The 26,685-nt window shown below is 32.2% G+C and overlaps 5 protein-coding genes and 1 non-coding gene across 7 annotated transcripts; 4 read left to right on the top strand and 2 right to left on the bottom strand.

The window, feature by feature from the left end:
- Positions 1 to 1,902: 1,902 nt before the first annotated feature.
- Bm3961 (Uncharacterized protein) lies at positions 1,903 to 5,149 on the top strand (the record flags this gene model as incomplete). Of its 2 annotated transcripts, none has more annotated exons than XM_001899581.1 (9): positions 1,903 to 2,007; positions 2,187 to 2,349; positions 2,438 to 2,528; positions 2,801 to 2,971; positions 3,157 to 3,326; positions 3,673 to 3,864; positions 4,030 to 4,166; positions 4,416 to 4,436; positions 5,003 to 5,149. In XM_001899581.1, 9 exons carry the CDS (start codon positions 1,903 to 1,905, stop codon positions 5,147 to 5,149), a joined length of 1,197 nt encoding a protein of 398 aa, XP_001899616.1. The 2 variants fall into 2 exon arrangements, with proteins under 2 accessions (XP_001899616.1, XP_042929371.1); XM_043073437.1 differs by having other exon boundaries at positions 4,416 to 4,458; positions 5,003 to 5,013.
- A 1,950-nt stretch (positions 5,150 to 7,099) lies between these two features.
- Bm6776 (Uncharacterized protein) lies at positions 7,100 to 9,395 on the top strand (the record flags this gene model as incomplete). The annotated part of the gene is made up of 8 exons (XM_001899582.1): positions 7,100 to 7,149; positions 7,436 to 7,514; positions 7,718 to 7,852; positions 8,112 to 8,259; positions 8,704 to 8,753; positions 8,826 to 8,899; positions 9,000 to 9,066; positions 9,186 to 9,395. 8 exons carry the CDS (start codon positions 7,100 to 7,102, stop codon positions 9,393 to 9,395), a joined length of 813 nt encoding a protein of 270 aa, XP_001899617.1.
- A 3,676-nt stretch (positions 9,396 to 13,071) lies between these two features.
- Positions 13,072 to 13,631, bottom strand: Bm1496 (Uncharacterized protein; the record flags this gene model as incomplete). The annotated part of the gene is made up of 2 exons (XM_043073436.1): positions 13,072 to 13,168; positions 13,624 to 13,631. 2 exons carry the CDS (start codon positions 13,629 to 13,631, stop codon positions 13,072 to 13,074), a joined length of 105 nt encoding a protein of 34 aa, XP_042929370.1.
- Positions 13,632 to 14,313: 682 nt separating this feature from the next.
- Positions 14,314 to 14,420, top strand: Bma-mir-239. Its single transcript, XR_006228182.1, has one exon. It is a non-coding gene; the product is annotated as a pre-microRNA Bma-mir-239 (primary transcript).
- A 3,469-nt stretch (positions 14,421 to 17,889) lies between these two features.
- Bm13305 (Uncharacterized protein) lies at positions 17,890 to 18,894 on the bottom strand (the record flags this gene model as incomplete). The annotated part of the gene is made up of 3 exons (XM_043073435.1): positions 17,890 to 17,914; positions 18,262 to 18,329; positions 18,856 to 18,894. 3 exons carry the CDS (start codon positions 18,892 to 18,894, stop codon positions 17,890 to 17,892), a joined length of 132 nt encoding a protein of 43 aa, XP_042929369.1.
- A 2,471-nt stretch (positions 18,895 to 21,365) lies between these two features.
- Bma-unc-9 (Uncharacterized protein) lies at positions 21,366 to 26,096 on the top strand (the record flags this gene model as incomplete). The annotated part of the gene is made up of 8 exons (XM_043073434.1): positions 21,366 to 21,471; positions 22,759 to 22,794; positions 23,026 to 23,268; positions 23,597 to 23,724; positions 23,954 to 24,127; positions 24,665 to 24,748; positions 25,252 to 25,412; positions 25,874 to 26,096. The coding sequence occupies 8 exons, from the start codon at positions 21,366 to 21,368 to the stop codon at positions 26,094 to 26,096; spliced, it is 1,155 nt and encodes a 384-aa protein (XP_042929368.1).
- Between the last annotated feature and the right edge of the window lie 589 nt (positions 26,097 to 26,685).

The raw sequence follows: 26,685 nt of genomic DNA, 5'->3' as shown, positions 1-26,685 counted from the left end.
TGCCAACTATATACATTCACCCATACGAGGACCCATTTGAGTTACTGAATGACTATGTATTCCGAACGTTAGAATATCAAATAGCAATAGAAAGTATATTTGCGGTAAGAGAAGTTGTCGTAGCGTACCCGTCAAAGTAGTCCAATAATTTTGCTCTGATGCAGTAACATATTGTGTACGATCGAACACAAGATGAGCGGATGAGCGGGCGGGCGTGGGCCATCATTGATTGGGGGTTGGTGGCTCGCGGACTTTGTATGTCGCTATGACAATAATTGATCTGCGGCATTTCAGTCCTACTACCTATGTGGTACGCACACGTGTGCGGGACTCCACCATAGATCCTACTGCCAGGGCAGTAGGATGTGGCGTTAACTATACACGCACACATACACATAGGGCGCAAATGCGTTCATGTGATGTATGCGCTCGGGCAGCCTAGAATATCGATAAACCTTAGAAGGGTGAGAGGGCCAGGGTCCGCGATGTTTACATATTTTGGCCACGGAAGGTTGTTATCAAATGTGGATCTGTGCACAAAGATGTACGCACATATTTTCTTGTGATCATTGCCATTCCAAAAGCATTGAAATGTTCGGCAAAAAGAACAGACTCCATTATGGAGTTTCACAGATTGATCGTGGTATGGTGCTTGCATCAATGCTATGTGTGTATGTGTATGTGCGTATAAATGTGTATGTCTATGTATGTAATGAATATAGTGGAGTGGGTTATAAATGGATGTGACCTGGAGAGACGACACCTTCCTTTTCGATACAACCCGATTGTTGTAACAGCTAGAACTGATACATTACGCCAGTACCACGTTGGTAGACTGAAATAGGAGGAAAGGGCGGTTTGTAAACTAGTTCTTCAAATGCATTTTCATCAATTTCTTTTTATCAAGCACTCGCATTTGATTGACCGACGTAATTTGAATGACTCTTTGGATGATTGCTTTCGAGGTAGTTCTTGAGTGGGCTTGAAGGAAAGCCTTTAAGGAAGGATAACGGGAGTGCTGGGAGTTTTCTTTTTTTTTTTAGTTATAGAGCCTTTTTTGAAACAGGTTTGTGTTTTAGTTGTTAAATATCACTTCCACATGTGCTCTTTTGGTAACACATGCATCAAATAATTCTTACCAGGTTGTTATCTAATTATGTCACATTCAGTGGTGATGCCATAATATTTTCTGGATGAGCTTTATAAAAGCTTTCACGCCTACAATTGTAGGTCCATCTGTCTGGTCAGTTGTTAATCGCGCTACCGGTCTTTTAAAACAGCTGGTTATTACCTACTAGTACACAACAGTATCTTTTTCGAAGCTTCGAGTTCATGTCTACTTTAATTTGATTTGCCTCTAGCCTAGTTTGATAGACCAAGTTACATTATTCTTTTGCCATCTCAGCGTCAGTCATAGATTTTAAGGAGCAAAAAGAGTGAAGAAGATATTACTGGTAGCTTAATGTAATGACAAACTTTTCCTCAGTTGAAGCATAAATTTATTAGCACGTTTGTTGTATACAATTGCAGCACATTGGTTCCTCTCCTGCGTTGTGGTACGTCACGTACTTGATGTTCTCTCTTCCCTCGGCTTAAACAAATCAGCTTTTTATGTTGTGCTTCCCATCAGTCGATTATTGGCTTTCTACCTGTACGTTCTTTTGCATTTCTTCAGACAGTATTTCATCCATTTATTAAATCACTTGAAAAAATACACTTACACAAATTAAGTGGTGAGCTTCAATCGCATTAAAAAAAATTAAGAAATTGATTTTGGGACTCTTTTGCGCCACATACGACTGCTTTAAAATGCACCACAGTTAAATCGTCTTCTGTTCATCACTGCAGTATATATTCCATTTTTCCATCGCTTCTGCTAACTAGTCATCTTTGCAGGCAAAAATGGTGAATGGAACGATGATAGATGATTTGTTCCTTCGTTCCACGTTTGCTCGTGGCATCGCTGGATTTTTCACTTGGGCAGCTCTTATCATTACTTCTTATCAGGTACTTATTATGCAGTTAGGAAATGTTGCTGATGTATACTGCAAATCTTAATCATGGAAAATTTCTGCGGGAATTCATCATTGCGGACATTGTTGTTTTGCTTGCTTTCCTGCTAACGAACACAAATGAATTTTTTTTTATAATTTCTGCAGAAATCGTACTGTTCCAATATTTTTCAGATCTACCAACATTTACGATGGTATACTTGCCCAGTTGAACAGCGATGGATTGTGCGTATTTTATTTATTGTACCTATGTATTCATTAGATTCGTGGCTGAGTCTACTTTTTCTTTCTAACAACGTATATGTCTATTTCAATGCCATTCGCGATTGTTATGAAGGTAACAATCTCATTCAACATTTGTTTTTCACAGATTCAAATTTTTGATGATAAGAAATTGGATAGAAGTTTACTTGGTACATTTTCAGCGTTCGTTATATACAGTTTCTTGAGTTTATGCTATGAATATCTTGGTGGTGAAAGTAACATAATGGCTGAAATAAGAGGGAAACCGATTCGGTTAGTTTTCCATTTCTTACGCTGCGAAACTTTGTAAGGTTGTTTTTTCCTTTGCCTCATTTTGATTTCTTTACCGAATTTTTTAATCGCTGCAGCAGTAGAGAAGAACATAGGACTTGGATATAGACATTAGAAAGTAATGCAGTGTAAAATGGGACTATCGTAGACTTTTTTATTCTTTATCGCTTAATTCCTAGTCGTAGTTAATGATTGGGGATTTGTCATATGAAATTGAACGTTTTTTTTCATATATGATACGTAGTGACTTTCAGGCCAACTACTTACTACACATGTACATGTTGTTTAGCGGGCAAGCAATATACAATTGAATTCTTGCGCTTTTGCAAGCAGGCAACACTCCAGTTTTGTATTATCAAGCCATTGATGGCTACACTTACCGTTATTCTAATGATTCTAGGGAAATACGAAGATGGAAACTGGAGGTGAATTGCTTTCTTTATGGTGTTGTAATGCTTTCAGCGTGGGGTAAATGAAGAACTTTGTTAGGTATAGTCAATATATGAAAGTGACTTTGGAAATAGATAATGCTTCTAATTTGTCCATTAAGTACGTCTTTTTCTTTTTCGAGTCTTTTCATTGTTGAAAAATAATCTCTTTTTGCTTTCAGTGGTGATCAAGGCTATCTTTATATAACTATTGTGTACAACGTCTCTGTCTCTTTGGCTCTTTACGGTCTATTTTTATTCTATACAGCTACACGTGACTTGCTTTCACCATACCGACCTGTTTTAAAGTTTCTCACTGTTAAATCAGTTATTTTTCTCTCTTTCTGGCAAGGTTACTTGTATTGATGTTACTTTTTGAAATATTCAATGTATTTCATAGCCTTGGTTGAAATGTATAGAGCTGAAAGGGAAAAGTTTTTTTGTTTGCGCTTTCCAGTATTGGTCAAGATCATCTACGTATGACACTGAGTGTTTATAAATCATATTATTATAAATATACAATAAGCAACACAACTGTAAGAGTTATGAGGGTTTGTTAGGGTATTGGAAAGTATGCAGTCTTTAACCGTTCTACATTATGTCATGCAATAAGAACACCGTATTACTTTGTAGTTTTATATGGAATTGCCGATAGAATCTAATTTTGTTGTTTGTCACTTATTACGGTCGGCTTTCAGGTTTCTTGCTTGCTGTTCTTGGTTCTACTTCGGCTATTGATCCAATTTACGATGCGAAAGGTTATGAGGTTATATCCCGTGGCACTGTTGCTGCGGCTTGGCAAAATTTTTTTATTTGTGTTGAAATGTTTTTCGCAGCGGTGGCCTTAAGATATGCTTTTAGCATTAGTGCATACATCGACCCTAACACAGGTTTTGTTCATCTTTCAGATATTTTTACCATCTGTAGACTTTTTTCGAATATTTAGTTTGATGCGCTCTAGCTTTCTTTACATTTTTGAGTCTTTTGACGAACACGAACTAGAAATAAGGTTAAGGTCACCAGAGTTAGAAGTCAGGAATGTACAGTGCTTTTAGTGCTGAATGGTGGTGTTGGTGGGCGACCGGTCACTCTGCAAAGTATTAGCAGCTCGCTGAAAGAAACAATGAATCCTAAGGATATTATGCAGGATGCAATCCATAACTTCCATCCACAATACCAGCAGTATACACAGGTTTGTGTGGTTGTTCGCTGCTATATTAAAATAAATTTTAACAATATGACGCGCTCATTTTCTCCTGTTTATTATAAATTGCTGTTGTGCAAAACGTGGCATGACTTGATTCTTCTAACGTAGTTGGATATATTAGGATTAGGTCAGGAATATCAGAGTTAGAAGTAGAGTCATTTCGAGCAGATAAGGCTTAGTTCTTTAGTGTTATTTTTCTTACTGGGATTCTTTTTATGTTTTGTTTTTTTGCAGCATTCAAATCCGACTCGATCGGTCAGTACTAAAACGTTTCCAGGTTTTTTCTTTCAAATAAATGCTGTGTTTTTTACCTTGAGAGTGTCTCTTACACTCCCGGTGCATATGAGAGTTAGATCACCGGAACGTTTTGTTCTTCATTGCACCCTTATTATGGTGTTGCGATTTAGTGGCATACTACTTAGCATTTAAGAACTGAATACTGCAGGAAAGGGAAGTGAAAATTCGACATACTTTGCTTTGAGATTTGGGAATAATGTGGTGTGAGTTTTATCTTGGACTTACGCTCTTTGTATTTGTTACCGAATGTCTGTGGCGAATGATTGCAAGAAATTGTGTAGTGCTAGCTTTTGTTCCTCACTTGAAAACAGAATGCTGCTCTTTTTAATTTTATTTTGCACATTGCTGCAATATATTTATAAAAAATTTTTCTAGTATTTGCTGATAGCTTAATTGAGCAATGTTTCCATTTTCCTGCGGTAGTCACTGTTCATGTGCTTGCAAGTCTTATCACCTTTATTTCTTTGTTGTGTCCAAATTTTTTTGTCGTTCTGTTTGCTATGGTTTATTAATCATAGTTTCAGGGAACTGTTGAAATAGTGCCAGGAGATGGACGGCGTTTGGCCGCTTCGTCAAGCGGCCAAATGGGAGGAGGTTATTCAAGCATGGCGCACACTGGTGCTAACGGAGTAAGTACTCCAACTACACCGCCAAATGCCAGTGAATGGTAACTTTTCGTTTGCAGCCTGCATTTCGACCGCAGCATTATTGAACTGTCTATCTTTGGATGACATTCTTGGACGTTCAGTTAAAGGGTGGCTTCTTGCTTTACTATATCTATTTTTCACCGTCACGGAAAATTTGGTTTGGATGAATACTTATGAGGAAGCGTAAAGAAAGAAATTGTAATATTTTCACGGATTTCATTTCATCGAGTAACCGTTTTGGTATGCTTCTAATTATAATCAGTTGGTTTATACTTAGTTGATGAACTTTTTCTAAATTAGTAACAGCTGTGTTTCTCCATATATAAGAAAGATTTGAATTTAGAAAAAAGATATGAATTCTGGTTAACAAAAGAAAATTAGCTGCACAGAAACAGTTTTTTTTTTTATGATTCTTGGTTTGCTTTCAATTTCTTTGTAACTTACCAAACTCTCCAGTACATATTTTGTGAAATCTGTATCTTTCGTCTTTTTTTTTTCTGCTCTTTCGGTCTTGGTAATTTCACTTGCCAAGAAGTTCCTGCTATCAACGAATATGATTTTTGATATCTTGTAGTGGTGTACTTGTTATAGGTCTCAGCTGTTTTAGTTTCGGAAATATTACAGTTAGGAAAATGGATAAAATGATGGCTTTTCGAAGCTTCATACCTAATTTATCCAGTTTTAGGATGGTTGATCCTGCATGTGGCAGTTTGTGATTTTTTGTTGTTGAATGTTGACAGTGATTGTTTCTTAGATCTCAACGTGTCATCATTTCATGCGCTATCCTAGAACTGTTTTTTTTTTTTTTTCTTTTTTTTGTTTAGTATTGGATATGTAAAAGGAGGTGCAGAAACATGCATATTCTGTATGTTTCTGTGTATTTCAAGCAACTGGGCAAATCTTGAAAAAAACTGGTGGTATGTATGCTTTTCTGTGTATATCATCATTCGTCTGTATTTTATCGGTTTGCAGGACCTTCATATTTTTCTGTTTTATTAATTTGTGAGGCGGGAAATGTGTGTAAAGCAGGAATTGAATGAGTGATGGTACATTAAAATACGAAATGGCCTTTTTTATAGAATTTAAAATATGGAAGTCCGATGTATTATGTCCGCAATGCAGTATCCATTTTCCGTGTGAAATAGTGAAGATATTTTAAAAATGTGTCATTGCCTAAGGAATGGCATTTCACTGTATAATGGTACATGTTCTCGTAATATTTTCTTTGGTCATCATTTTTTTTGCTTTTGCGTTTCGTCCCTCTTTATGTGTTTTGTCTCTCTGTATTGCTGCTTGTGTATTTTTAAGCAAAATTAAAAGCAGTACGTTTCGTAGTACACCAAATAATAAACAAATGATAAAAACTTAGGGAAGGCATATGGAGAAGTACACACGTTGAACTTGTTTCTTGTAGCCATGTGCAAACCTAGTCATTCGATATTCTAGCCGTCGTTGTTAAATACCTTTTCTAATGGACGGGTCTAGTGTCTTATAACAGTGGAGGAAAATCAGTGTTGAAGTTTGAAGAGAAGGAGAAACTTATGCATTGCGGGAGGCCTTGAAGTGCAATTCTGGCTTAGTCACAAAAGAGAAATAAAATTACAAGCGGGACTTATGGATAAGTGGGATATGTTGAGGACGAAACAATCTTCAGATTTTTGAAAGCATATGAGCATGTTGCATTTGCTAAAAAATATCTTGTACTCGACTGATTAACATGTAATTGCTAAACTACCAAAAGCATATTACTCTTATTGAATGAGTCTCAGTAATAATCAATATTCTGTCCCGTTCGTTAGCAAATAACTGAACAGTAAACCATTGCAAACGAATGAGACGATTCGGATCAGATGGGATGCAATAATAGCAAAGAGAAGATTGGTCTGAAACGATGGGAGCGAGCATTAAAAAGATTGTCGGGCGTGTCGCGTTGTATTTGTTTAGGAGGTAATCGATTGTGATTGGACTGCCCGAATGGTGCCGGCCAATCAGCCAACTTGCGATGCATCGTCCGCCAATGAGATGTAAGTGGAACGCGGATTAGTAGGCGGGTGCTGGTATATGCTGTTTTCGGGCTTTGGTGGGTTTCATCCGCGGGAAACAGGAAAGAATGGGAGTTCTATCCCCATTGTTTTATTGTAGATTACTGCTTCTTTTTGACTATTATACTAATTTTTCTTTTCCTTCCATTACTTATTATTATATTATCCTCTTTTTTTATTAGTAAACTTTATAAGTTAGTACATATAGCATTATATCCAGTATTTATGCAACAGTTTATTCAGTAATACATAAGTGATTTCGGTTCAGGAACAACGACAACACATCAACACATCAGTATGCTGTTGCAGCTGGTAGTCAGCCTACGTCAACTTCGTCAATCCCTCAGGTTCATTTGGAATATCTCAACCCCTCTGGCTTTGTTTTCCTTCTGATATCGCGTGAAAAAATGTGATAGAATAGCCTAAATTTAACTGTTGTATCACATCATTTTTTGGTGGCACGTTTGTGTTGATATATTATGGCAACATTATTTAACAATCAAGCACATAGATTGTTGGCAGAATTCATTGAAAGTGAAAAAAGTTTCAGTATCAACCATGTCAAGTACAGGTGGTTAATTTGGCTACTGATCTTGATACTGCAGTAAACAGTAATGATCAAAAATCGTATATATTGATACCGAATGCACAACAAACATTTCAGCTCGGTGGAAATTCTCTGCAGGTCATTGTCATTCTGTTCAGTTACTTTTTTAAGAAGCCAATAGTAGTTGACAAAACATCCTTTGATTGAAACTAGTTTTGAATCACAATTTCAATCGCATCTTTCTTACTTGTGATCTTGATGGTAATGATTTCCTGATAGTGTTTTTCTCTTTCTGTGATTATTCGTATTACATTACATTTCTTATTGCATGTGCTTGAAAAATCTGCTACATATTACATGCACTATCATATAGCAATTATAATTTATTATGATTCAGGTATTACCTAGTAATGTTCAAGTGATCAATTTGAATGATGTTGCGTCATACATCACTTTGCCGAGTTCACCCTCGATATCTGTTAGCGAGCAGAGTCAGCAACCTTCAACATCTTCACCTATCGTAAGCTCGCCGTTTCTTTTCACAGGTATCTCATTTCATTTGACTTGCTGTGCTGAAATGATTTAAATGGCTCTTTTTGATATCGTCATTTTTCGTCATCAGAATGCTTTGTTGAGTTGTATCGAGTACTAGTTTATAAGGACCTTTGTTCATTACTCTCGTTATCAGTTCATAATAAGTTGAACGTTTTTAATGTCTTTAATTCTTTCTTACCTACTGTTTGTGATTTTAATGCAATGAATGAGTAAGGGTTGGCTCGAGGCGGGTATTGTAGACTTTTTCCAGAAAGTTTCGGTTAGTAATAGAGAGTCATGCTGGTCGTAAAACGTGCTTTGCTGAAGATTCAACTGCTTCCATTGTTCATCTGCTAACAAAAGCAGAATTGAACTAGATTACTAAGTGCCTTATGTTTTGTTTAGAAATATCTTCTGTTTCTATTTATTTTGCTTTCATGCTATTGCACTTTCAGATGCTAAGGGAATTGATATCGCAAATGTGGTTCAACTGCTAACAACACAGGTTATTTTTCTAAAACTCCCAATGCTCAAAATATAAACATATCTCGGTTTTTAATTTATCAAATTGTTGTAGGGAACGTCGAATAATCCTCTTGTCACCAAACCTGATGAAGAACCTCTTTATGTTAATGCCAAACAGTATCATAGGTGAGTGTTTTGTTACTTATTTATAGCCATGTTTTTCTTTGTGTCATCAGTTTAGTGGAGTACAATTTCTTGTGTATGTATTACACATAGGTATTTACAGAATTATAAAGAGAAGAGCAGCTCGAGCAAAACTGGAAAGCGAGGGTAGAATTCCTAAAGAAAGGCGGGTAAGTAATAATGCTGAATGTTTTTATCACTGGTAATGTTTATGAATATTTCATGAGTAGTGGAAATTATGGATACCCTCTGATAGTATGTAGTGAAGTTATGTACGCATCATTTCCAGAAATATCTTCATGAGTCCAGACATAAGCATGCATTAACGCGAGTGAGAGGTGAAGGAGGAAAGTTTGATCGTGGTTCACGTAGTTCGCCAGTCCCAGATTCATCACAACAACAGCGGCTAACGGAGCAAATACGCACAGTGTTTCGACCTGCTTACATTGATTGTGGACCGTCCAAAAATTCAGAATCGCCAAACATGGATCATCGATAAACTTTGTACATACATTTTTTCGATTAATAAGTTACGGAATATTTGAAAAGAAGATAGCCAGCGCAGTTTTCTTGATCACATAGAGATCATCGTATATTATGTGAAATTAGACTTGAAAATTCTACCATTTATGTGCTATTCCAAAGTGAATCTTAACCAGTAACTTATACAGAAGTCTACAGCTTATAAATTTTTTGGTTTGCTTCATAGAAATAAAATTATCCAACGAAATATCCGCAGTAAGACCTGGTGCACACTATGTTCTTTTCTTGTTTGCAAGTCTTTCTTATCGTGTAATAACATATTTATACTATTCAATGATTTTCGTGCCATATATCCATCTGTAGGTACTATTATGTAAGAGCTTAGGTCTTGTGGGCATATTTACCATTACTTACCCGTATGGTAGTTAAATGTAACCATTATTTATTGTCAGTTCATTTTCTCTATTCTATAATTTAGTTGGTTGATCAGTTTTCACAGCAGCCTATTTCGTCTGTTGCAGGTCATTTATTTTTATTACTTAAATTTCTTGCTAATGATATGTTTACTATGAGTTCATATAACGTTTATTTGGTTTGCAGGTTTGCAATTTTCTTAGTAATACTTGTGTCGTTTTAAATGTTTTGGGTTGTACCTCTTTCTGTTCTTTTGTAACTGCCCCTGTTGGAAGTTTAATGTTCTATGAATTATCAACAGTATCAGTTACAACGGATGTTCCATTCTGTTGGCTGACTTAAGGGTTGTTTGTTACCCACTACATATGAATTCTATTTAAATGGTTTATTTCATGAATTACAAAATAAAGCCTTTCACTTAAACATAATATTATTTGTTGTAGTGCTACTTATACATTTGTCGTCAACAACACAATCCCTTCATTACTAAAGCTGTGATTGTTCACCGCTAACTGGAACAAGATGTCAAAAATGCGTTTTTCAAATGGTACATCCTGTGTTTATCAAATTTACATTTTCCAAGATACAGATTTTTTGAAATTCTTATCGAAGTGCTAAAGCCGGTCCCTTACGATTCCTTCTAGTACCTTTTATCATTGGTGGACGAGAACTGGTGTCACGTATGCCAAAACTCTTGAAAAGTTTGAAATTTGGAGAATAAAGAAAAATTCTTTGTTTATGGAAGTTGTGAAAAAGCAACTTTACTATTTTGCTACTCACTACCATGGCCACAGCCGGAAATAATTTCATATTCTAAGCGAAGTGAGCAAGATATTTTTGTATAAATACATAATCAGGAGAGTGGGAAAAGCTCCACATTTATGTATCTTATATTTATATGTTATATATCTTATAAGTGTAGAGAATTCTTTGTGTTTTTATGATCATACAGACTAAGATAAAATCTATTATAACTTTAAGCATTTGAATGAAGAAATTGTTAAAAAAATCCCGAGAATAAGATTGTTATTTATGATACCAGTAGTTCAGTGATGAGTAACCTAGTACTTTAGTAAGGGGTTCATATGCAAATAATTAACGTGTAGATAATTAAGGAATGAACTGACTTGTAATTTTATCATTTTTAATCTTGGAATTAAATCTCAAATTTAAGAAAGAAGGAGATTTCAAGCTAGCTAAAACACAATGCATCCTTATGATCTTTGATAGAGATGATTTGACTATCAAGTTTTCTACTGTAATACCATATAAATGAGTGAGCTTGAACAATGAGAAATTTTATGAGGCATTAGTGATAGTACTGATATCTGATTTCTGGAATTCTTTTTCGAAGAATGCCAATTAATCGGTCATTGAGTATTTCTCTCTTTCCAAAAATGGTGCATGATTTCATTTTTCTTTTTTTAAGGATGTAAAATGTTACGAGATAAACAATAATTGATAAGAGAGAAATAATGTTGGAAAACAAATAAATGGTTTATAGATGAATTAACATCACTGACAAAATTGTATTGAAAAAATAGTGAAAAACACGAATGCATATGAAATGAAAATATAAGTGTGGAGTTGAGAAAACTGGTCGATGACGCCACATTTTGAAACATTTGTAAAACTACCGATTTTGAAGAAATTGTCTTGCCTTATTAATACTATGATTATCACAATGTAATAGTGTGTCATAGGAGAAATTAGGAATTACAATATCTAACTCTTACTTATCACAATTTGTAATTGTGTATCACATAAGCTTTAATTCATCATACAACTTCTAAATCTTGCAGATGATAATACCAACTTTTTGAGAAATTTCGTTGTTAGTAAAGGTAACAATACTTAACATGCGACACTCGTTTCGTTACTTTTTTAATCTCAAATGTGCTGTGAAATTTTAATCTATGAAAAACGATATTTGGATGAAACGTTTTCGTATTTAATTTATCATTTTATCAACTATTTGCTAAGTCTCATCAAACAACTTATTTCTCTTTGTGAATATTTGGTAGTTTTTATCAAAGAAGCTGAAATTGCCGATTTCTTTTTTTCTTGCAAAAAAAAAAAAAAAAAAAAAAAAAAATAATTCTTATCCAAACACATGTCTGTTAAAAGTAAAGTTCTTTTCTATTCGGCAGAACTTTATGTTCGTTATTTTATATCGAATTTCAATTTCGTATACCGATAGTTTATTTACTTGATAGATCCAAAGAATGGTTTCTTGTCATTAGTAATACATATTAGTTTAATACAATCAAAAAATTTATTCGGATATGTATGCCAAAAGTTGTATGCAAAATTTATTTTTATTGACTACACAATGCTTGAATTCAATATTCAAAAGCAATCAATAAAGAACAGAAATACTTTATCACCAGAACCGGATTCAATTCCGAGGATGAATATAGCTTCACATATTTTTGAAGTTTAATGCGAATCCTTAATGTCTCCACAAACTAATTAGGATGTAGATAATTTGAGACTATATGGCTAATATCTTTGAAATTCGGGGTGAAATATCCTGTTGCGTCATTTCGTTGTCAAATCACTAAAAATTTTTCATCATGGCGAAATATTTTTCAATAGAAATGCTAATTCTAAGAGCAATCAATTTCTATCAGATATTAGTTCTGTCTCAGAACAAAATATTTCACTGAATTTAACAATTAGTTACTAACAATATCACTTCTCTGTTTATGAATAATATCATGCAATGAACAATGGTCATATGGAGCGAAATACAATTCATTACGGGTACACTTAGGTCAACAGTACAACCAAAGGATTCCGTTAGTTCGGTTGTTCAAAAAATTATTTCTTTCTGAATTTTGTTTCATTCCAGTTTTAAATCTAATCAGGAAGAAGGAAAGCACTTCATTCAAAAAGATTTGTTCCGGAAAGCTTTCCAACTATCGAACTCAGTAATTGAATTTCAAGGTTGTTGCTGAGAACAGTTCTTTAAATATACTTAGTAGACCATCTCAAAAATTAACATTTAAAAATCAGTTTAAAGAATTACTAGAAATGAGTTGCAAAATATTTAGAACTTTCTTCTTTTCTTCAAAATTTTGCTTTTAGCGTAGAAGCATATTTTAAATTCTTGTTTCTCTGCTTGAAATCACTTCAAGAAAAAAAATCTATGTTTTCAAAATAAACTTCAAAAAAAAAAAAAAAAAAATCAAAATAAACTTGAAACTGAGAAAAAAATATTTTCAAATTCCCAATACGGATATCGAACTTCTGTAACTACGTGATTTTCCAAACCCTCAAAACATCGGCCGACTTCCCTTTCTAAAAGGATTTGCACCGTTAGCAAAATTATTTAATTGAAGGTCTTTGAACAAATTGTCCTCTTCCATTCCACTGGAAATTAAAGTTTTTAATCATATGGTTAAAAGAGTTTTAATTAAATTAAATTAAATTAAGTACGTCACGATAGTTTTATAACCAATCTAGTAGGCAATTCAGAGCAAGTAGTTAAAGTGAACGCATTCTATGGACATAACATATTCTATCTAAATCTGTAATCGATACAAATATTTGATCAGATACGGAGGAATACGACTTATTCAAAAATTTGAATTTCTTTTTTTTTTAATTTCATTATGTATATTGCGACGTTTAGCGATATAAAAACAATTTTTCTCATTCTCCACTTTTATTTGAATTGGCAGAGCTTTTGAACTTAAATGTAAAGCCTTAAAAATAACTAGATGAAAGTTTCTAATTAAGTTTCATCAAAAATGAATTGAATCTAATCAATACGACATCAATTGTAGCTATCATCATAAATCCCTACGATGATAATCAAAACTAACTTTTGCATTGCATAACCAATAGCGCATATATTTATTTCCTCATACTATTTCGTTGATGTTCTTCTGTTAGCATGCACTCTTTGGTGCAAAGGGAGTGTGAGTACCAGGTAGGATTCGTGAAACACGTCACCTCACTGCATGCATGCAATAATCGAGGAGAGTGACACGAACGGCAACAGGGAGAATTGCAGATGTTGATGATGCTTCACAGTCACGTTTAAACAAAATGGAGAGGAAAAGATGACTCATTGAGGGGGGAAGACGAATTTTTCTTTCAAAACAGGCATTCATTGCACAGGCATTGCTTAGGCCTTCCTTTCAGTAGAGATGACGAAATATTTGTCATTTAGGATGAATATGTTATATATACATATATGTATGCGTTAAACCTGGATATTGTTGACATTACGGGTAACATCGGGTATCTTCCCGTGGGTAACGCTCATTCACTTATAGAAATGCAGAAATAGACGCCCAGACGTACAGAGAACAATAGACGGAGAGACCCCCCTCCCCCCTCTCCTTCCCCCCCCCCTCCCCCGTTTGCTGTCCGCTCTCCCGCCGGGTCACAGATCGCATCTATAAAAGAGTGGGTTTACAACTGAATGATGATTCATTTTCTGGTGGAACGCTTCCCAAGAAGAATGTTCACCTGCTTAGTTGTGGTAGTTGTCGAGATTGATTACGACCCATAGCTAGGCCCTTTGTGAAGCTTTGTACTTCGGCTAAGGTGCTGCTACGGTTACGGGACAACACCTTGGCTAGGTACAATGCTCAACATATCGGCTACCTTCCCTTTCGGGTATCATTCATCCAATTAACCTTGGCATAAAGTTCTTCCTTGTCATCTATCAAATAGCCCACCCATTTCATCAACTTTTTTTTTGTTTTCAAACCAAGGCACTATATAATAAATTAAAACAATAATGCCACTTATTGCTCATTCATTTTTTATAATCCCTCAACTTATGCAAAAATGACGAAAAAAGAAACATTTAAAAAAAGGCATATTCAGCCCACGAAAATTTATCCGTTTCACAAAGCTTTAAACTTTTTCCAAAGTTAAAATTCTCAGAATTAAAATTCAAATTGCAATTCTTCTGTAATTCCGTTCAAAATACCCGGCAGATATTCGATATTCCTTCTTGTCTTTTTCATCATAATAACTTCACATTAATATTCGTTCTTCAACAGCTTTAGTCTTTTCTTTTTGGAATATCTGCTTGCTATATAGGAAAACTAAAGCTATGACAAAACATCCAAATGTCGCATTTGTCCATATGTTTTAATACATTGCTTTAATTGCGTTTGTGTTTGTTTGTATGTATGTGTGTATGTGTCCTGCTACAATTAGCTAAGTCTTTGCATTTTTAAAAACTTGCCTAGAATCCATGCATCGTTATACAGCCAGAAAATGTCATGCTACATCATAGTATTTCTTTGTTATTTGTTATTGTTACTTTTGATTATTTTGAAAAGCAATTCAAAATTTTGACATTAATCAATCATATAAATAAAAATAAAAAAGCGCAAGAAAACAAAAATGTCATGAGAATAAGCGGCAGGGACTTAGCTTGGCTAGACAATAATGATTCATTTGGACGGATAATCATGGCCAAATATACTAGAAGGAAATTACGAGTTTTCATGTTTTCTTTTTAATAATGTTTCAATTTCTTATCTAAAGAAAAATATTTTATATAATAGCAAAAAAAAAAAAAAAAAAAAAAAAAACAAAAACAAAAATACAAAAAAAAAAAAAGAAGGAAAAAACATCATTCGTGATGATACTTAATCCGCTTAATGTAAAAATATTCCCATATTGATTGGCCTATGATTCATTTGTACGGCACAATTTTTATTTCATTAATTTTCATTTTATTTATCCTTTTTTTTCCCCCAACTGCAACAATTCTTAAAATTTCACTTACTGTCTATCATTCTGAAATTAAATAGTCAATTGATTTCTTCATAAATGAATTAAAAAATTCACAAGTCAAACTGTATTACTAGGTGAAAAAATAGATTCATTCGAGTGAGCAAAATATCACAAGCATTAACTGACAAAATTAAAATTCCTGTTTAACTTATTAAGGAGGCAAAAAAAAAAATTATTATTCAATCAACATTGAACGTTTTTTGTAACATATTGACTGTTCATTACAATATATACTTATGAGTTGAAATTATGGATATTAGGCATTTTTTTTAGATTGGCAGAAAAAAAAAAAAAAAAAAAAAAAAAACTAAACAAAATAAGCAAGCGGAAGAGAAAATAAGTGAGAGGACAACTGTATGACTCATCAACAGCACAGTTTTATTTTTTATTTACGTTAGAAGTGCAACTTCAACAGAACAATTCACGATTGGTTTCTCGATATTGATGCCGTTGTAATGGTGAGTTAATGGATCCCCACCGTTTGAACACCATTCAACAGCTAGCTTAATAAAGACTGCGCAAAGTGATCATAGAGATTGAAAAAGTTTATTTTCCAGATGTGATTATCTTTATCTGCTTATCGATTTCTATTAAACTAAAATTAAACTATAGAAAAGCATCAAATGTTACACTATGAGTTTTTTATTGAAATGATAAATTAAGTTGCAAATCTGAGTTATTTAGAACAGTTTTGTTGTGCTTTTTCATTATTTCAATATTCGGTTTACGCTTTTCTTGTGTATATTGTGTATTTTAATTAATATTTTATTTATCTTATAGAAGCTATTCCTCTTTAGTTCCTACAAGCTATTTCTCTTTGAATAAATTAATTTCTGATCATGTCGACTTGCCATGTTAAAATGAAAGGTATCACATTCGGTTGGTTAACATTTTAAAAAGAAAAATTGAGTGTGGCCAATTAATTGCAACGATTTGTGTTAGAAATGCTAAAGTTACAGATTTTTCTTAAAACGATTTATCCGAGGGAAAATTTGCCTCCACTCATCAAATATATAACAAAGCTATGTACTTAAAAAAAACAAAAAAAATGTGAGTTGAAATAAAATATGGCATAAAATTCGAATTTAAAAGGTAATTGGTAATTAACATATTATTTTTATCTGGCGTAATGTTAGCTATACGGAGAAAGAAATCGACTTATTTCAAGAGATTTGAACATTTGCTAAGAAAGTATGATATTTATTTCACTGTAGCGAATATCAACTCAGTCAATCAAATGGATATGACGTTTTTCGTTCACTGATTTGTAGCATTAAACATTAAACGGATCAACAAAAAAAAATAGTCAACAAAATCGTCATCATACAATATTACGGATTTCAACTTATTCCTTTATTAACATCCACATAGACAGTATATGTCACTGTAGCAATATAGTTACATGAATATGTAATTGAACTTGAAGATAGTAAACAGGTTACAAAAACCTTCCATGAATTCTTGAAAGCAAGTTATGGTCAGAAAAGAAAAAAAACATCGCTGTGACAAACTTCCTTTAGGAAACATTAGGAGTCATCATGGTCGTCTATTTTTTCCATTTCAAATTTAACGCCTTTTTATGATATAATGAACTGAAGAGTTAATTGGAAGCAATTTGTACTATCAATGCAATTCGTAATGCGTTAGGTTTCATTAATATGAATACTTAATGTATAAGTAAAGTTTTCAGTATTTCACTCCTATTCTCTTGTAGCAATTTTCTTTTTGATGTTATTTGATCAAATTTAATAAATTAATAGCATTTCACAAGAAATTACTGTAGCACGTTGAAATCTCCTTTATTAGTTGTGGCACTCTAATTTACAAACATGACAGTCTTATTAATTGATTCAGTATAATAATGAAGGTATTGGTTAGTTTGTTGACAATATCACTAGATGAAACGAATCATTATTAAATCTAATCTAACAAGCATGAATGCCGCATGACTTGCCATCACAATCAAGGACAATTTTATATGCAAAATTTCTTCAAACATATCTCTCAATGTTTTTTTTTTTTTTTTTTTTAGCTAATCAAAGGAGTAAAATTGAAAAATCATTAAATCATAGCGTGATGAAGTAAATCGACAATACTTTATAGTGTGATGCTCGAAATAAGCCATATATTATTTATTTCTTGGCTATCAGTGCAAAGAATACCAGTTCACCAGTTTGCAATTCATTGTGAGGATGTCGTATGAGGCTCTTCCGCTTCTACCGCTATCGCCGTTGCACCAAAATACGGGAGAGTGTTAGAGGCGGAAGCGGTATCGCGACTGCATCAGCAATTGTTAAAGTGCTCTTAACGAGAATCCATTTGATGCTTTAAGGCACATTCACTTGTGACTGCCTAAATGAATAAATAAATAATAAATGAAATGCGTTAAGAGGAATTATTTATATTCCTAATATAACATGTTAGGTGACTGACTCACTGTTTGTTTTATATCTATTTCTATATATACATAAATATACGTGTATATATATTATATAAAACTTTATATGTATATATATATATATATATATATATATATATATAACTTTATATATAAAACTATGTATATATAATGTGTGTGTGTGTGTATTAGTCAGTCAGTCAGTCATCTAGGGACAAGCGAATGTGGGATGTGGAATAGTTTGAAAAAGGGCAGATGTTAGTCGGAGTTCGCCAGAAGAATCTTACTAAATGGAACACACCTCAAATATCCAGCGTAACTAATGAAGCAGCTGATAGGGACCATTAGATGGTGAGAATGAAATGGATGCTATTGGCTACTAGTCTAAACAATGCTTTCTTGAAGATTGAAGCAGAAATGGGGTAGGTGAGAGAGTTGTGAATTGAAATGCGGTAAAGCTATAACAGAATGGAAAGGAAAGTTTGCGGAAAAGGAGGAGGAAGAGGAGACGGAGAAGGAGATATGAAGAATAGACGTAACTCGATGGTATGTATAGATTGAAGCCAAAGCAGCAACAACAGCATCTAATACGTCAGATCGATCTTGTGTGAATAGAGGCCTTCAGCCCATTTTCAAAATCACTAGGCCAGTTATTTGTATGTTGTTCGTTCTTCTACTTCGTCCTTCTAGCGTAGTCCTTTGTAGCTCATCCTTATCATCATTCGTTCTTGCATCAAGGCTAGCTAATTACTTCTTCCTTTTTTAATTTCTCTCGTTTACCCAACTTTTTACTGTTTCTACAGGACAAATATTAGTTTTTTTTTTTTTTTTTTTAACTTTCGTTTTCAAAAGTGCATGTCTCTTATTCGTCCAACCATTTCGTTAATTCATTTACATTTGCTTGATGATATTGCATTTCCCTATCATCATCCATTTCAGTTTCCTTATTAATATTTTACTATTATTTTGATATCATGCTTCGTTTTCCTTTCTACACTTATTTTCAACTTCAGTAAAAACAATCAAATAGTTTTACTTTGGCTACCTCTTCTCAAACTCATTTCTCTATTTTAACCACTCGAAAATTTCGAAGTTGGAAGGAAAAAAAAGTGCTTCAATGCAAAATGCGAAAATATTGGTTTTAATAAACCAATATTTACTTCAATACATGATATGAAAATCGTTTGAATGAATATGGGGCCTGGTTAAGTAGTACTCTGGCTAAATAGCTTGCCTTGAAATGCCAAGAACATACAGGGTGGAATCATTCCTTATATAACATATATTCACTTTTTCATTCTAGTTTTCAGAACTTTAAATGTATTATTATCTTGCAGAGATTAAAAAGAATTAATGAGATAGTTTAAGTCAATATAACAAGAATGCATTGCACAATCTCTATAAAATGAAGTAGACACTGAGCAATAATTAAACAAGGATCAGTTTGGCATGAAATGTTCCTTAAAAAATCGAAGAATACTACAAGAAGACAGTTATTTAGTTTAAGCCCAAACAATGCAAACTATCCTGTTACTTCCATTTTCAATAATAGTAATTATGAATTGTTAATTAGGGATAGCTTAACTGACTTCAAATATAGCAAATCAAATATGATAAAATGAACAGTGAACAAAATAAAATTATAAAGATTAGCATAAATATAAGTGAGTTCAAGAAAAAAGAAAAGGATTTCAGTTAGCTGTAACAGTTAGCAGTTGTAAGAGTTTATAAATTATGTATTATTAGTTATGAAATATTGGACTGATAGTGGTGCATCGAAAGTTATAACAACTGGTTGCTACAAATAACCGTGATTTTGGAAATGTTACCTATCTAATTAATGGTCAGAAAATGGAGGACAAGGGATAATTGATAGGAGACAGTGTATCTTACTCACCACCATACTTTTAAGCGCCATTTATTCATTTTGAATTCAAAAAGAATTAACAATCTTTTTTTTAAAATTGTATAAACACATAGCAGTGATCAGATCGTTTCATATATCCATAATTTTTTTTTCTTTATTTTCCTTGATATCCTCCATATTTCTGTATTCTTAATAATTTCGTTATCAGTTTTGAAAATTGACAAATGATAAAATGAAAACACATCTATAGCATTCAAGATAAATTGCACCGTGGATATATTTCCGAGATAGAATATTTGTTACATTGAAAAAAAAGGTGTGCAAAGCGATTAAACATGCTTAATGGTGTTGCATACATAAATCAGGTTATCCTGTAATTGCTTATATAATCGAAATACACATTTTGCACTGAGATATCAAATCACTGATATGTATCATCCTCTCATCTTTTAGTCTTAACATCATTTCACTCCTCAAATCCTCTTCATCATCACTATCAATCAAATGAGATTCATCACCAATTCAATTATTCACAAATATATTGCAAATGTTCTCACACCAATTTTTCTTTTCTGCCATTAAAATCTTACTCAAAATTTTAAGCAAAATTTTCAAATGGTTTCCCAGTGGTCCATTAATATGACAAGCCTCTTTCTCTTTGAAAAATCGATAATATTAACTGAAATTCATGTGCAACTTTATGCTTTTTTTTTCCCCGAATTTGCAGCAGATTTAATGTTTCACCATGTGTTAAAGAAAGCATTCAATTTTATCACCAGGCAATAATGAATCAAATTGGTTTTAAACGTCTCAGTAAGTAATACTAAACATTAGGACAAGAACAATTGGTTCTTTGGCATTAAATTAAGATAAAGGCGAAAAGGAAAAAGGCAATATTTGCAATCACTTCCGAAGCATTCTAATATCTGAAATGTTATAATGTGTAACGGGTAAGATGTTAAATGATATTTTAAAATGTAATTTAATCGAAAAGAGCGTATTCTTTACTGGTGTCTTTTACTTTACTGTGAATAATTTTAGTAACACGAATTTCACAACACCGTCATATTGCATCTCTGTTGGGTAAATAGCAATACAACAATCCGAAGAAGCATTATCTTGAAAATAGGTTATGACTATTTTCATCATATACTCGAATTCATCAGAATCTTGCAAATTCATACTGGAATCATTGTCCCAAAACGATCAGTGATACAAAAATAGGTTATAATTATTCTTATACTATATTCAAACTCATCAAAATCTTGTAAATTCATTCAAAATTAGCATATCAATCGTTGATTATTTTAAAACGATGAATTTAACTGAAATTTAACTTATAATTGTAGAATATTTCTGTGTCTAAGGATTGAAGATTGATTAATCGATCAGACCTTTTTTTCTTCCAATTTCCTTGTTTTTGTAATATGTTTCATTCCCTTCAGAATTAAAAGATTTTGGATCATTTGAGCAAAAATGGTGTGATAAGAAGATAAAGAATAGCGGACAGTTGTGGATTGGTGGATTGTAAAGAGGCGATGCTATTGTATTATTTTGCTAGTGCTGTTAAATCAATACAATTTCATGTGGACGATGATATTATCGATAAACTCAACTACTACTATACCACTTCAATCATTACTGGTAATTTATTATTCATATTAGTTATTTTGTATTAACATAAAATATATGTATGGTAGGTATATATGCATATGTATGATGGATATCCGATTGTAGTCAATGTAGTAGCAGGTTAAAATATATGCTTAGAATAGGCATTAGCTTTTTTATTAGCATCTCATAATTGTTTTCCTCTATTTTCCCTTTTAAAGCCTTTCGATTCTAACTTAACTTAAAATGTAACAGTAGTAGTGTGCATTAAGTTTAACGATATTTACTTGAATTATATAACCACCTCTTCTAATTATTAATTAATGATCCTCAACATTTTTAAGCCACTTTTTCATAGCTTTCAAATAAAAGTTTTTAAGATTCCTTTTTTATTTCTTTTTTTTTTTTTTTTTTTTTGCAATTCAAACTTATGCTTTTCTTTAATTATTAGCATCTCATAATTCTTTTCTTCTAATTTTTCCTTTTAAAGCTTTTCAATTTTAACTTAATTTAAAATGTATTCAAGATTATAAAACGACTGGTAGAAAATTAAACACTTAAAGAAATATTTCAAAGTAAAAAAGAGAGAAAAAGAATAAAATGAAGTATGCACTGATATTTTTCTTTTCATTATGAATAATGAGAATGTTAAGGCAAAACAATTGGTGTTATATACAGCATAGTATTAACAAATGAATTGAATAGTGCGAGTGTGAAGCAATCAGTGGAAGCATTTCAAGTGAAAGTAGTCACTTTTTTTCATAGATAAAAAAGAAATCATTAAAACGAACTAATTATGTCCTTTTTATCTCACCCCCTCCAATTCTTTTTTACAGTACGAGTGAACAAGTCTATAAGTTATGCTTGAAATTATTGTTTACTAGAACTGAATGGAAAACAAGCAAAAAGTGAAGTACTGAAATTATATCAATGCGCAGTTAACATTCGTTTTAATATAAATAAATATGAGATAAAATTTTAAATTTGAATTTTTCTAAAATTTGATAAATGAAATAATCTTTAATGAGATAATCTTTTAATTACGCTATTTTAATTTTTTTTTTTCATTATTTCAAAAATCTAATTACTGAAATTTACTATATTTTATAGTAAAGTATCAAATAATCCAAATGAGGTTATTGAAGAGTTGAAAAAAAAAAAAAAATGTTTAGTTACACAGAAATAGAAATAGCTCTGTGCTTAATAAATATCATAAATAGCTTTATAACTTACAAATATTATGAAAAATAGATAAATATGAGGTTAAAAAATTGAACTGATCTTTCTTTACATCATTGAATTATTGTATATACATTTTAGTGTTCGCTATTCTTGTATCTGCGAAGCAGTATGTTGGTAAGTTACTCTTTCTCAATTTACATTTGATATGTTTGATAGTAAGTAATACTTAGTAATGATTTATTACTTTCAAATTCTCCATTCCTTATCTTTCAATTTGTATTCCGTATATGATATGTGTCATTTCTGCATTAAAGATTATTTCTATTTTAATATCATAGGAATAATGCCATAACTATTAAAAATGATTACTATAAATAATCGTTAATCATTTCTTAACTTATCTAGGTTTCCCGATACAGTGCTGGGTACCTGCAACGTTTACAGAACCAATGGAACAGTATACAGAAAATTATTGTTGGGTACAAAATACATATTTTTTACCCTTGCACGATTATATTCCTCATAATTATGCTGAACGAGAAAATAGGCAAATTGGATATTACCAATGGGTACCATTTGTACTTGCTTTGGAAGCACTCCTTTTCTATGTACCTACAATCGTTTGGAGGCTACTTAATTGGCAATCAGGTTTATTTCACACTAATTATTCATTCTACAATTGATACATTTATTGCTTATTAGGTGATAGCATTTGTGCTAAATTACATTTTCATTTTAATTAGCATTACTTAATATCTAAATTTGCACAAATTTTTCTTATTCAAAATCATGAGAATTACAATAATTTTTCACTCCTACCGTATGACAATTTTTATGCTTTTGAAGAGCAAACAAGATAACGCAAAAAATTATTTCCCGAATTTTGATTTTCCATCTAATGAATGCTTCTGAATTCCTCATTTTTCATTTTGCATATTCAATTTGCTCGTTTTTCGTTTGCTAAATTAATTTTCAGGCATCCATGTGCAATCATTGGTGCAAATGGCATGCGATTCACGATTGTTGGATTTGGATTCCAGAAATAAAGCCTTGCAAACGATTGCTACAAACGTCGAGGAGGCACTTCATGTGAAACATCAAGTGGTTCGTTTACTTCATCAACTTATTAAGTTATTATTTCAGTTTGCTAAAAATTGTCAAAATTTTCATGTATGTATCACTTGTTATTTATGATTGCTTTAAATTTGATTTCTTAAACACATCTTTGAAATGATGCTGGCATAATGCTTTTGATTTTTAACAGCTTTATATTGTTCGAAGGAACGAGAACTGCTTATACTTTTGCATTCTGAACCTAACAAGTTCCTTTCAGATGGGTGGAAATCGATTGAAATTATTAAATTTGATTATTTGTACCCGTAGCAGTGGCGCCGCTGTAACATTTTTGTACATTTCGGTGAAAATCCTTTACACGGTAAATATCGTCGGACAAATTTTCTTGCTCAATACATTTTTGGGCAATCGTAGCAAATGGTATGGATTACAGGTTGGCTTTCGAAATATGCATTCTTTTCGACAAATTTCAGAGCTGTTTAAATACTTTAAAACACACACTGTTAAATGTATGCTGATTTATAAGTTTTCGCCACTTAAATTCGTTTCATCGTTTTTTTTTTTTTTTTGCTAATGAGCATAACTATGACGAGTAATTATCAAACCATAGAAATTTGCAAGAAATTTCCCTCTTTTTTAAAAGAAAATACTTTTGCATATTGGAAGATGGATAAGTTAAATCATCGTTCTTTCTTTTTCAAAATTATAATTTCTGAAAATTTAAGATTGCCTATACATACGAAACACTGAATATTTGAAATGTCAAGTCTTAGCGCTACCTTTGTAAATATTATAAATATCCAAGCTAAGAATCATTACGAATAACTTCAGTAATTATAAAAGAATAGGAAAAATAATTGCAGTGAAGTTCACCTAACTGTGATGTTTAACAAGTTAATGAAAGATTATTAATCATGAGAATAATAAGAAAAAATAATGATTCATAACAATAATAAGATTCATTTGACAGGTGTTGAATGATTTGATGAATGGACGAGAATGGGAAGAATCTGGTCATTTTCCACGTGTGACATTGTGCGATTTTGAAGTGAAAGTAAGTATTTACTTTTTGTGGGATATTTATGTGCATAATTATATGCAAAATATTTCTATTTTATACATTAGGTTAAATGGAAGCATATAAAGTTGGAAGTATGTAATTATACAATACATTGATTTGATTCGCCTATTTATTAACTTAAAAACAATCTTATCAATATAAGTTCGCGTAATATCTATGCGAACCTCTCAGCTACATGTAATAATCTTTGTTCCTAACTTCGATATCTAATCATATCATCTTCAACAACTGGAACAAAAAAATGCTTTTTCATTAGGAACGGATGATGTCATTATTTGAAAAGATGATGCTTTTTTGCTTTGTTCCTTTTTGTTATTTAGCAAGTTTTATGCAGTAGTTAAATACATGTCGAAAAATCAATGAATTTTAATTGAACTCAATTTAAATTGATTTTATTCGATTGTATCACATTGAAATTATTCAGTTCTTTTCTTTTCAATTCACATTTTTTTTAAATTTTTCACTTTTTTTTGTAGGTACTTGGCAATGTTCATCGACATACCGTACAATGCGTTCTCATGATCAATATGTTCAACGAGAAAATATTCCTCTTTCTATGGTTTTGGTATTTCTTGCTAGCTGGTGCTACAGTTTGTTCTCTTTTGTATTGGATATATATTTCCATTGTCCCTAGCAGGTTCATTTTTTTTTTTTTTTTTCTCTGTCCCTCAAATATTTTATATTAACTAAACCAACTTTTTAATAAATTACAAATGCCATTTACTAGACTTCTCCTTGTTTTTTGATTAGTATATCTTGTTTATTTAAGCTTCATCAAAATAGTTAGACTTCTATATTCAATCATAGTACCTTCAGCAACTGAAACAAAACAAGAAGCTTTTTCATGAAAACGTTTTAGAGACAATCTAAATGATATTTGAAATACAATTGGAAAATTGACATAAATATTCAAGTTATTCTATCTAGACTCATATTATAATGCTGTCATGTTTAATCTGTTATATTTCATTTAGTCAGCCAACTTCATTCAGCTTATTAGAAGTATTTAAATACTTTCGTTTTTGAACTCTACTTGATCATCATTCTCAGCAGTAATTTCCCAACTATTAACTAGCATTTATTAGATATCAATTACAGGCAATTGAATTTTGTTGGAAAGTATCTGACAGGCATTGAAGGTTACAAAATGGTAGACAGTCAATCACTGCGACGTTTCGTATTTCATTTTCTTAGACAAGATGGTGTTTTCTTATTACGTATGGTTGCAACACATGCAGGGGAGTTACCGTGTTATGAACTTGCTAAAACTCTTTGGAATAAATACTGTGATAATAAGGAAGGGAAAATGCATGATGTGTAGCAAGGCAACTTTTCATTATTCCAAAAAAGAAAAATTTTTTTTGTTAAATAAATTCTTGGATTAAGTTATCACTTCTATGTGTCTTATTCAAGTTCAAAAATAATGAATATTAATGAAATTAGCAAAATTTTTATGTGGAAAAATAGCATTCAATTTTTTTTTCTTTGGGAAGAGACAGTTATCACACAGTTATACTCCTTATGAAGTTATCATACAGTATACTCCTCATATTTATGTCTTATTAATCATGTGGCTCCGAGCCTCCGTTGCGAATCTATCGAAGGATACAGATGCGAAAGCGTTTGAATTTCAAGCTCACGCATACGTATCATAATTCTGCATCGTTAACGTTAGACTCGGAGCATTTCTTCCATTCACTTATCACTTTCCTCAGTAACACTCCCTCCATGATCCTGTCCAATGTTATGTGATCAATAGCATTTAGCAGGTGCTGATCTTGCTGTTATTTATTGAATTCTTTAAAGGATTTACTTGCAAACAATTTATTATTGTTTAATTTTTCATGAAATTTTAAAAATACCTAAAAAACTGATAAAAACTTCGAATTTTATCTGATGAAATATACCAG

Source organism: Brugia malayi (assembly GCF_000002995.4).
Source record: "Brugia malayi strain FR3 genome assembly, contig: Bm_v4_ChrX_scaffold_001, whole genome shotgun sequence".
In the NCBI taxonomy this organism is placed as follows: domain Eukaryota; kingdom Metazoa; phylum Nematoda; class Chromadorea; order Rhabditida; family Onchocercidae; genus Brugia; species Brugia malayi.
Note: the sequence above shows the minus strand (reverse complement) of the source record. Positions and strands in the feature narration are given on the sequence as shown.